This window comes from Silene latifolia, chromosome X, assembly GCF_048544455.1.
Source record: "Silene latifolia isolate original U9 population chromosome X, ASM4854445v1, whole genome shotgun sequence".
Taxonomy (NCBI): domain Eukaryota; kingdom Viridiplantae; phylum Streptophyta; class Magnoliopsida; order Caryophyllales; family Caryophyllaceae; genus Silene; species Silene latifolia.
In genome coordinates this window covers 345,931,062-345,943,541 of record NC_133537.1, presented here as the reverse complement: position 1 = coordinate 345,943,541, position 12,480 = coordinate 345,931,062, and the positions used below count along the sequence as shown (strand labels likewise).

At 37.3% G+C, this 12,480-nt stretch overlaps 1 protein-coding gene across 1 annotated transcript; it reads left to right on the top strand.

Annotated features, from left to right (window-relative positions):
• The first annotated feature begins 6,576 nt into the window (after nt 1–6,576).
• On the top strand, nt 6,577–12,159 carry LOC141619831 (DEMETER-like protein 2). Its single transcript, XM_074436854.1, has 16 exons — nt 6,577–7,437; nt 7,672–7,762; nt 7,834–8,221; nt 8,318–8,397; nt 8,489–8,573; nt 8,833–8,924; nt 9,007–9,078; nt 9,232–9,268; nt 9,357–9,688; nt 9,884–9,920; nt 10,570–10,627; nt 10,745–10,833; nt 10,922–10,987; nt 11,077–11,191; nt 11,824–11,862; nt 11,948–12,159. Exons 1-16 carry the CDS (start codon nt 6,624–6,626, stop codon nt 12,061–12,063), a joined length of 2,511 nt encoding a protein of 836 aa, XP_074292955.1. The 5' UTR covers nt 6,577–6,623; the 3' UTR covers nt 12,064–12,159.
• Nucleotides 12,160–12,480: the final 321 nt, after the last annotated feature.

Here is a 12,480-nt window from a genome sequence, read left to right as displayed (position 1 = left end):
CATCAGAGATACTCACAACTTCAACCAAACATTGAGACTTTTGAGGTCGACCATAAATGGCTGCGTTGTTATGCTAGGGAAGCTTTGGCCTATTTTGAAAAGAAGGCGGTCAGTTTTCTCTTGCCCTATTTTTCATTTCATCAACTTATGTTCTAATTATCGTTATACATATAAATGAAAGGGAGTTTTGGCGCATCGGTTAAGTTGTCGTGAAGTCACGAGTTCAAGTCTTTGGAGCGGCCTCTTGCCAAAATGACAATGAAAGACTTGCCCTTATTATACCCTTATGATGGGACTCTTTCCTAGACCCTCGCCTAGTGTGGACGTCAAAGCTCATGAAAATACATATAAGCTGAGTTACTAAAAATGTCTACTTTTTTTTTTTTTCTTCTAATGTTTTTTTTTTCTTGATCGGATATGGTAACAAGGTGAAGTTTATAGATATGAGGGACCCAGATCCATGTGTTTGTGTTCGTTACCAGACTCGGAATACAAGGTCACACACATAAACTTCTTTGTTAGGCCTAACGGCAAATTTTCAGAGTCGCTCTTTTTTGCGTCGCTAGAACACGGACCCGTTCGGAAAGTTGTGGAATGTTGCACCGTGACTCTGTCCAAGACTAGTGATGATGTTGTGCCATATATTAAACATCCTAAAGATGTTGATTGTTCAGAATGTTCTAAATTTGGTGATGCTGTACTTTGCTTTGAGATTGAAGAGGAGTATTCTATACCTTGATCTTCTAGTCTTTTGTCTTCTGTTGTCTAGTTCATTAAGGAGCATTATTCTAAAAGTCATTTTTTCTTATTTGTAGGATTACAAGGAATATTTGAAAAGTAAATTATTCTAAACGTAAATTATTCTGAAAGTAAATTATTCTAAAAGTCATGTTTTCTTGTTCAGAACTCGGGAGTCATAGCTTTGTGGATTAAGCAATAAACAAGTTGGAATTCAATAGATATAACTAAATTGGCAAATCAATTACGAAAAATTTCCAAGTAACTGCCTTTTGTTTTATTCAAATGAATTGATTAAGTGATAATACGTTCTCACCGTTCTCACCGAGTAATCGTTCTCACCAGATCCTAAATATATCGTCAACGTATATTTTCCACAATCACTACACGTTGCCACGGATTATTAGTATTTTGTCACGAATATTGTTACGTTTATTAGTGTTTTGTCACGATTATTGTTATTATTATTAATATTAGGAATAATTATAAATAACCACCACATATGTGCTTTTTTTTTTCAAATTACCATCGCGTATTTGCGTTTTTACAAATAACGCCGGGACTTTTACGTATACTCCCCAATCACCACCGTATTTTAACTCCGAACATCATTTTTCTTATTACCTGTCTTGTTAACTTACGATTTACGCTAAATACTCATATTGCCCTATTCTAATTACACAAACTAACTCTACAAAAACCTAACATGCCCATATCACGTTTTCCCTAATTTCCCAAATCAATTTATATTTCAAACCCTAAATTTCCAAAATTGCCAAATCATTCTATCATTTTCAACCCCATAGACGAAATTACTATTTTTTTTGATTCGTTTTACTTCTTTCAAGTCCTTTTTTTTTTCTTTTTTTTTTTTCATATTTCCCCTGCATTTATCAACTACATTCAGTGTGAATTGAGAAATTTTAGGTCTTCCTTATTATCAAGCACGAGGTCTAGCATTTCTGAGGGATTCGGTAACCTCTAATGTCACAGCCATCTAATCATTTTCAAACAACTGTGTGCGTATTCGTCATCAATTTTGATAATTCAATTACCAATTTTCTGGTTCTAAATGTTTGTATTTCAGATGTAAAAAAATTGCCAAGGATCCTCTCCAATACCAAACAAGTATTGGAGGGTCCAGTACAAATCTAAGAGTTAAAAAACTGCTCACAATGAAATCTAATGCTAACAATTGCTATGTACAATAAATTTGCTAACAATTGCTAGGTACAATAAATTTTTGAAGGGAGCAAATCAATTACCATTATTTCTTGGCCTTTAGATTTCAGGACAATCATTTCTGACCCTTGGATGAGGGGTAATGGACCATCCAGTACATTTTTGGTACTGGAGAGGATTCTTCCTCAAAAAAATTCTAGTAACTTTCTTAATTTACACATGTAATTGTAATATGGATTGAGAATATATGTTTCTGGTAAACCTCTAACGTCACATCCATCTAATCCTTTTCAAACCTCTAATGTCACAGCCATCTATTCCAGATGTGTGATAATCGAAAACGATTGTTTCAGAACTTACGCAGAATTAGGAGGAGGTGGTAGTAACGGCGGAGTACGGTGGAGAATATAAGGATCATTAGCGTGCTGACTCATTCTCTGAGTAACTGAGCAAGAACAACAATGGCGGGCTTTTTTTGTAAAGATCCCGATCTTCCTAGTAATATGCGGGACAAACATCGTTTTAAGTTGTCCAAGCGAGTTCATCTTATTAGGTGTCTCGTCAAGGCCAATTCGAAGTCGAACGGTTGTATTTTCTTTCAAAAAGGCGATTCATGACTGCAATAAAAGGAGAAAGGATGACTCGTAACAGTGGTGGAAGTCAACCTTTTTTGTTTTGCGGTTTCATAATCAGGTTGGGTTTTTGAAGCCCGAATTTCTCAGCCTTTTGGAAGGAAATAGGCAGATCGTGCTGTTGTTAGGCTGCATAATGCATTGAAGTTGGAGTTCCTTCTTTTCAAGAAGCCCATCAAGTCTTGTAGAAAGAATCTCACGGTCACGCCTTGGACCTGGGTTCTGTTCCTCCCTCTGTTCTGGTTTCAAAGGAGCTATTTGGGTAAGTTCCTAGCGTTATTATAGTATATAACTATTTTAATACCTGTGTTCTAGTTAAGTGCATATGAGAGCGCATAATGGCACGGTTGGTTGTTATACCATTTAGAGACAATACATTTGGCAAGTTGAAACGATCATAGGCTCGGAAAGGAGGCTTACATAAGAGCCCTTTCATGACATATCAATGAAAATTACCCTTTGTGTCTAATAAAAAAAAAATCATCTTTTACTTAACCTTTGTATCAAAAGCCTATTTCTATGAGATTTTTTAGAAAGTTCTTTTTCAAAGTTGAAAAAGCAGAAGAAAGAAAGGAGCTCCTGGCCCAACCCTAGACACTCTAAGATCCTTTTTCAAACCTGCTCCCCCTGCATACTCAAAAGAGAGCGCTGGTTAAAAAACAATCATTTTCTTTTGTTTCTTGCTCTCTCTTAGCAACGGGAAAGGAGTCTATCTATCTGCCTAGCTTTGGTAGATTTCCTCTAACGCAATCTAAAAAAATTCTACGAATCCTTTTTTGGATAAGTCCGACGACTCAGCAGCAGTGCGGAATTGACTTTCTCGTCCGGTGGATCTGATCTATAGTTAGGGGACAATACATACCAAAAGGTTCGAAGAAAGGAAGATAAGAAAGCAGAAAAAAAAGGATTGATTTGAACCTGTAGCCAAGCCAAGGTGAAAGGTATTTAAAATTTAATAATAATATATATTAGATTCGATTATATTGACAATTTCAAAAAACTGTTCATACTATGAACATAGTATGATGGCAGTTGGGGATCTCATCTTCGGATTTTATGCTTTCATCCCCGCTCTGTTAACCAAAGCTAATCCACTTCCCTACTGAAGGCATGTAAGTCAGCCTTGTGTGAGGTGAGTACCAAGAATTTTATATCCAAGAACAGATGGTATTCCAGCAAGATAGCAAATTGGTTTACCATTGCACTGCGTCTAATTAGAAAGAGTTATACTAGAACAATGACTTCTTTTAAAAGCCCCGCCTAGTCTTCTTTTATCAAAAGAATCGCATGCAGTTAGCTCAAGTGAAGCAGGCGTCTTTTGTTCTTTCTGCTCTGCAACCGGGAAGTGAACGAATTCAACTGAAAAGTGGTGCTAAGTTGCCAACTAGACTCTCTCGCTCACAATTATGCTTTTCAGGTCCGGGTTTGGTCTTTTTTATTTACCTTTATAGTAGTCTCTACTCTTTAGTAGTAATTAAAAAGTTTGTACTTAAATAACGCCTAAAATATAAACAAATACTTATGTAAGACGATCTTAGACAAGTATATTGTAGAACCGATTTTTATTTATTTAGTACTTATACCCACTTGTGAATATAGGTATATTTTGATTCGTTTTACACTATCTTTGTGTAAACCGTCTTACATAAGACCAGTAAAAAATTATAAAATAAAGCGTTGAAGCGAGTAATAGTTATCAATTTCAAGCCTTTTATTGTATTTCGGTATAAAATAGTTTTTACTAAGTACAATTATCTTTAACTCTAACCCAACGTATATTCGATTCCCGAATCCCTCCCCGCATAAACCGTCTTACATAAGACCAGTAAAAAATTATAAAATAAAGCGTTGAAGCGAGTAATAGTTATCAATTTCAAGCCTTTTATTGTATTTCGGTATAAAATAGTTTTTACTAAGTACAATTATCTTTAACTCTAACCCAACGTATATTCGATTCCTGAATCCCTCCCCGCATACAAGTCAGACCTCGGTCAGGCTTAAGGGAGCTTGATTTGGACCGCTTCCTCACATATGATAGGTCGGGCTCGACTAGACTTGGCAAACCGACCCCATCCGAATGACCCGACAAGTATAACCCGACTTGCACCCGAATTTGACCCGAGTCTCGAATTGAGCCGACCTTATTCAACTCGTCCCGAATATTTATTATAGCATACTAATCGTTATTCCCAAATAATTTGATAATAGTAACACGTTAGAAAACAAGCCGAATCCAAAACGACCCAACCAATTACCAATGAAGGCCTTTTTTTTTTTTCTTTTTCAAATCCGAGTTAACCTGAATCGTTTTACCCGTTTGCCAGGCCTAGGCCAGAGCGACACTAACCCCAACATTATGTCCAAGGCGCCACACTACTTTTAATTAATTAGTTTAACAATAAGTCTCTTTTATGATGGGTATATTCGTCACAAGCCTATGACAGATTAAATATCACTCTATATATGTAAATAAGACAAAAGTAGGGTGCATAAGAAGTCATAAATGATTTATTTTTATCTACTTATATAAATTTACAAAAATTTCAGAGAGACGGTCTCTCAATAGCGTTATTGATAGACCTCTCACATGATAGGGTGAGGGGCCCACCAAACTTTTTTTTTTCCTATTATGTCTCCCACTAAATTAATGAGAGACGGTCTCTCATAAAACCCACTAAAATTAATTTTATTTGACCTGTTATAAACTTGTAACTAATATTATCCATCATAAATGAGAATTTGTTTTAGTTAAATTCATCCCAATCTAATCCAATCAATTTTATTTCACTTAAAATAAAGAAAGAATGCCTAACAAGTTGTTCAACTAGTTGTTAAGTATGATTTGATGGAATGATAGCTATATTTATTCCTCCACATGCAACTAGTACACAAAATTACTGTTAGTAGGAGTGGATAACCATGTCAATTGTCAAGTTTAGTAAAATAAATACACCAAGAAAAATAAAATAGCTTGATTCCTTCATCTGCATGATACTTGCTTCACTAAAACAAAAGAAAACAAATCGGAATTTCAGGTATCTTTATTACAAGCCTCTAGGCTCTTCTACATGTTTTTGTTGTGTTATTGTTAAGTTTAATAATAATGGCACGTTGATGAAAACCATATTATCTTTAATATTTTACGCAAATTCTTGTTTAAGACGACAATATTAGTCTTAAACTTCAAACAGTTTAAGTATGGTAAATGAACGAAAGGATGATCTCTAGTTAGGATTAACAAATGGTCGTTGTGGACCCGTTTTCATCTTAAGATGTATACTTCCGTCTTAAGAGAGACTTACTTCCGTATAAACGTGACTATGATATTACATGCATTCTGTTACTCATCTGAACTGTTTCTGTAATGAAGTTCTGTTATAAGAAAAATCACCAAAATCATAATTTGTTTTTTGTATTCCGGATGTAAACATTATGAATAGTTTGTAAGATCATTGACAGATCCATGTATATATTTTAATTCAATATTAATTTTTGTGCATTTTTCCGATTTTGTGCTAACAAAGTAAAATGCATGATTTCTGTATTACCAGTAGCTTTAAAAGTAATCCGATTATTCGCCTCGACAGGAACCAAGTAATGGAGTATGAGAAGCGTACGATAGTATGTTGCCTGTATGCAGCTTCTAATTTGGGACATTTTCCGCGAAAACCCAGATCAAAGGTTCTTCGCCTTGGCGGGAAAAGGCCTATGGAAATGGAATTCAATGCTGTAGCTTTTCCCAGTAAAAGGAGAATGTTAATTTTTAATCACACTGATTTGTCTAATGGTTAGTTATATATAGTTTTTTTTTTTTTTTTTTTTTTTTTGATGACGAGGGGGTTGAATCCCCGGGCCCATGCATTCCCGCACCACCACATGGACCATGTAAGCCACCCCTTCGGGGGCTGTAGTGGCCAAGTGATCGTCGCTCCAGCTGGTAGTCGAACCCGGGACCTCTCAACTTTTGCATTTCTGCAAGCTTTAAGGTTTAACTCGGCTACCAGTGGACTAACACCACTTGGTTGGTGTTATATATAGTTATCATACATTGGAAATTTCAGTTCAACTTGCATGATTTTAGGTTCTAATAAGAACAGAGAACAATATGAGAAGACGGTGTTGCAGGAAAGTGGATACTGTACTGAACAGGCAAGGAAGATTAGCTTAGAGAACGATATCTGTATGTCGAGAAAAGGAAAGGGTAAGATGGTTCAGGAGATTGGACCACAAACACCTTCACCTTCAAAATGGAAGTCCAGTTTAGAAAATAAGGTAGAATCCGCTTGCTATAACACTCGGAGAAGGCGTCTGGAATTAGATGGCGCATCTTTGCCATGTAAAAGGAGGAGCTTGATGTCAAATGAGACTAATATGGCTAATGTGGAGTCCAAAGAGACCTTTAACACTCGACAAGATAAGAAAGGAAGAGACAAAATCGGGGTGGTGGGACCTCAGACACCTTCACCGGCAAAAGGAAAAGGAGTGAGAGGTCCGACAAATGATGGGATCACCCAATTAAAATCAGACGCCTGTAGGAAAGAACCTGAGTCGGTTTATGTTTCAAACAAGGTAGAGAAGGCTTACTATTATACTCGCTGCGTAAAAAATCTTGTGATAAACGAGTTGACGCGTGGACAAGTGGTGAGTAATCGACCTAGCAGGACCGACACTGACCAACGTCCAAAAAGGACTGGTCAATTGATGGACGAAAGAAGAGTCTCCTTCAAGGGCCTGAAAAAGAAGAAAAGGAAAATAAGAAAAGTCGATAATGTTGAAAGGAAGGCCACAACGGCATGGTACGAATTGCTGAGTGCTGTTCCCTCGGACAATGTTGATGGCATTTGGCCTGAAGTACTGTTCATTGTTAAAGTAGGCAAAGTTCAAGGTACTCTTTGAATAATTTTAGGTGACTTTACGGAATCATGAGTCATATGTAGACAGTGGCGGAGCCAGGATTTAAAGAGTTGTAGTATTAGGTTTGAAAATTTCATCCACGAGCAGGGCGAGCGTTCCTGCTAACCCCCCCTAGCTCCACCACTGTATGTTGATACTCAAAAGCTAAATATTTTGGTAATGCGCTAATTCTGTGTCTGACGATAATCTACCACTATCTATGCAGGTCCAAGATTATACCGGCCATGGAAAGGATCAGTTTTAGATTCGGTTCTTGGTACTCTCTTGACTCAGAGAGTCGGTGATGACACTTCGAGGTATGATTCTATCTTTTAAGACTTAATTATGATACAACAGAATAATCTAACGTCGTAAAATCTTGATGCAGTTCTGCCTTCATGTCTCTTAGCATGAAGTTTCCGCAGGATTCTGATTGCGATCTGTACAGTCGGCATCACAGAATACTGAGACAGAAAAGATCAAATGCTTGTTCTAATTTTGACTCCGGTCATAAGACGGGGAATATGTCTAATTTTGGAAAACAAAGAAGGATTCCTTTTAATGAAATGAATTGGAGGAAATCAAAGGAAGGCAAAATTCCCGAGGAAGAGGGCGATTCTGATTGGGAAAAATTAAGGAAAGAAGGAGGTTCAGTAAGAGATGCTGCTAAAGTCGATTCTGTTGACTGGTATGCTGTTATGCGATCAAATGTTGACGATGTTGCTGAGGCCATTTTTGTAAGGGGGATGAACCAGAAGCTTGCTATTCGCATTAAAGTCCGTCTCCTTGTCCTTGTTTTCAATGGCTATTTGATCATTCCATTTCTCAAATGAAGAAAAAATATATGTCAAAAATGGCCAATTTTGTCGCAGGATTTTCTGAACCGGCTTGTGTTGGATTACGGAAATTTGGACCTTGAATGGCTGAGAAACATCCCGCCTCAAAAAACCAAGTAAGCACAGATATTTTTATGCATAAATTAGTCATGTCCATGAGACAGGTCGGATATGTGATGCGTGTGTTTATGTGATGCGTACTTGTAGGGATTTTCTTCTCAGTATATACGGAATTGGGCTGAAGAGTACAGAATGTATCCGTCTCTTGACACTTCGACAACCAGCCTTTCCGGTAAGGATCTTTGGAAATTTACCTTATTTATCTGGTGCTACCTAGTCGAGTAGCTTACTTTGTAATGTTATCAATAATGTAAGTTATTCACCTTCTGTCAAAAAAAAAAAAAAAAAGTCTCTTGAAAGACGATTCCAGAAGATTAAATCCTCAATACTGTCGTCTCACGATAATTTTATTACGAGATCATCTGATATGAGACTTTTTGATAATTTTATTCATTTGAGTATGAAACTAACATGGTCATCCCTTGTACAAGGTTGATGTTAATGTTGCTCGGGTAACAGTGCGGCTAGGTTGGGTTCCCGCTCCATCAATCAGTGACGCCATTTTAATGCGTCTGTTGGAACAGTAAGGATTTCTTAATCACATTCGTATTGAAAGACCTTTGATGACATAACAGTCTAAGATATACTCCGTATTTTACATGTAGGAGTTCCAAGTTACATGATCGGATACATCACTACCTTTCACAGCGATTGTCCAAATTTGATAAAGACACTCTGTATGATTCTCTTTACCGTATATTAATAAGAACGTAACCATACATCAAGTTGCACGGGAATCCCCATGTTCTCGTACATGACTTTAATTTTTTTTTTTTTAAACTAAAATGATTTTTCTTGATGCAAACATCTGATGTACTGTTCTCTCTTAGGTACCAACTTCACTGTCATATGATTACTTTTGGGAAGGTATGTGGAGCAAAACCATCCTCGGGGAATTTAAGTTTACAACCGACTTGTTCAGATTGAAAACATAGTGACTTGGTATCGTTTACAGGTTTTCTGCACAAGACAGAACCCTAATTGCGCTGAATGTCCAATGAGATCAGACTGTAGATACTATGCTAGTCTAGCTAACAACTCTTCGCCCTTCGTCCACGAAAAAGATATAGAAGACATGGGCAATTCTCGAAGAATTGTAACAAAAGCAGAAGTAACAATGTCAATACAGAAGGAAGCTACCATCTACACCAACCCTGATGACTCTATCGCTCCAAAGACTCCTGTTAAATTTCCATTGCCGAGATGCCAAAGCACCAGAGTCAAGAAAAATACTTCTGTAAAAGCGAGACAGTTTGGTGGAAGTAAGACAAGGACAGGACACTTCATGTGAGTTTGCTATTTCTGATGTGCTTCTGGTATTAAAATTTTGAGGCGGGGACTCGAGGAGGTCTTACCCTAGAATTACTCCAAAACCTTTAATAATCGGTTGTGATGAGATGTCGTTAATACCATGGATCTGTTTATTAGCTAATTTATACAAATAAGGGCCAGTCTGCGTAACTAATCGGATTTCTGATGCAGCTATGAACTTCCGGATTTGCATCCTTTTCTGGAAACAGTAAGTATCTTTTCAATAATGCATAGTTATGGCCTTTTTTTTTTTGGGATATTCTACATGGTACCCCTCAATTTTTCGACTTTCTACATGGTACCCCTACACTTTTTAAAACATACATGGTACCCCTAATTGTTGTCATTATCACTAAGTGTACCCCTAAATTTTATTTTCCATCAATTAAACTCAGTTTTAGGCGTTAGATTATGACTTGGACGCGTAACCAAACTTGTCATTTATTATCCCATGACATAAGGACTCTATTAGGCTCAATATCCATCTCGATCCTCATATTTATTGATATATATGGGCTAAAAAAATTTTGACGGAAAATTTATTGATTCCTTGCCAAATTATCACGTCCAAAGATGAATATTGAGCCTAATAGAGTCCTTATGTCATGGGATGATAAATAACAAGTTTGGTTACGCGTCCAAATAATCACTTAACGCCTAAAACTGAGTTTAATTGACGGAAAATAAAGCTTAGGGGTATACTTAGTGATAATGACAACAATTAGGGGTACCATGTATGTTTTAAAAAGTGTAGGGGTACCATGTAGAAAGTTGAAAAATTAAGGGGTACCATGTAGAATATCTTTTTTTTTTTGGTTTGTGATCAGATAAAATGACTATTTAATGAAATGTTGCAGTTTGAAGATCGAGACCCTGACGATCCATCTCCGTATCTTCTTGTCACTTGGGAGACAGGTAACAATAAGCTCAATTATTCGCCTAATGATCTTATTCGGCTATTATTACCTTCTGGTCTATTATTTGATCAGTAATTAAATTCTGATGTCGAAAAGAGTAATGATTATGTTTCAGATCTCACAAAACCCGGAGAGACCTCGGCAAATAAGTCTCCAAGCACTAATTGTGTAAAAGGATCTAAAACAGTTCCCGGAACAATCATGGTAAGATATATGAACGCTCACGTTTTACTTCAAAGAAATTGCTGGTTTAACATATCTCTGTATCGCAACATTACGCTTGTGACCACAGATTCCATGCAGAACAGCATTGAAAGGGAACTTTCCGCTTAATGCGACTCATTTTCAGGCAAATGAGGTTCGTCACCTGAACTCATTTTATGTTGTCGAGGAGAAGCTTCGATTTATTTGATCATTGTTTTACTTTATTTTATTTTATTTTATCAGGTTTTTGCAGATTGGCAGACTAGCCAAATACCATTCGACATCCCGGTCAGAACACTTGAGGGAGTTCCTCGTAAACAATTGTATTGTGGCTCTAGTTTGACAAACATTGTTAAAGGTTAAACATTCTTACTATCATCTTCTTTGCTCTATTATACGGAGTATTAAATATATATACTGAGTAGGGGTGATCAAATGCGAAATTGGATTGCTCGACGTGAATTTTTGTCCCACAGTCAAGCTAGCTAGCTAGCTAGCGGGTTTGAGACTGATGACAACCAAGCCCATGTAGTTTTTTGAAATGCATTTTTATTACCTGCCTGTAGCTTGTAGGTAGATCAGACCTGGCAAAACGGGGTCAATGGGTCGGGTTAGTTCGGGTCTCTCGTTGATTTCGGGTTGATTCGGGTCGGGACAGGTCTTTTCGGGTTTGTTGGTCGGGTCAGTTAGAGTAATATTTTGTCGGGTCATTTTCGGGTATGGTGGTTTCGGATCGGGTCATTTAGGGTCAGGTCAAGAAAATTTGGGTCGGGTCGGGTCAATTCAGGTTTTCGGGGTCACTTCAGGTCTCGGGTCGAGTTGCTTTTGCCAGGTCTAGGTAGATGGACACGTAATATGGGCGAAACGTCCAGCGTCTCTAATATTGAGGGAATTGATCTGGAAAATGATGGTATACTATTATTTGAAAAATGTGGTGTGAAACTGAGAGCTAGTGCTATAAGTCTTTACATAAACTGTTGTCAATGCCAGGTTGCTCGGCGAATGATATCCGTCGGCTTTTTCATGAAGGTATGTTCTTGATTGTTTGGTGATCCAAGATTGTTGGTATATAGAAGTAATTTTCATGTAATAATCTAGTATATAATTTATGCAGGTTATATATGTACCCGGTCTTTTGACCGGAAAACATATGCCACAAGATCTCTAGATGGACGATGGCGTAAATTAACCATTACCAAAAAGACAAGTATCAAGAGAGAAAGATGTTGAAAAGTTCTTACCTACTCGGATTTGTCACAAGTCGCAACAAGTGAGCCGACTGGCTAGGACTTCGGGTGAAAACTTTTTGGGTGACGCTCATGCTCGTTTCATGGAATTTAACTTAGGAAGTCATCTCTCTGTATATACGAAACATATTACATTTTGCCCAACTTTGATGTCTAGTTCTTCATTTTGTATCACTAACTGCCTAGTTTCTTATGTTAATGGAGTAGCCGCTGGGTGACAAACGAAATTGCTCGAGATCCTTTAGTTCATACGGATACATGTTAAGAGCATCACCCACCACCAGGCGGTAATTTCACGCAATATACAAAGCAAAAGAGAATGCAACCGGGATTGCAAATTGGTAAATAGGATGGCGGGCGTCAACATTCGACATTGTCCATATTTCGTGTAATTTGCAGG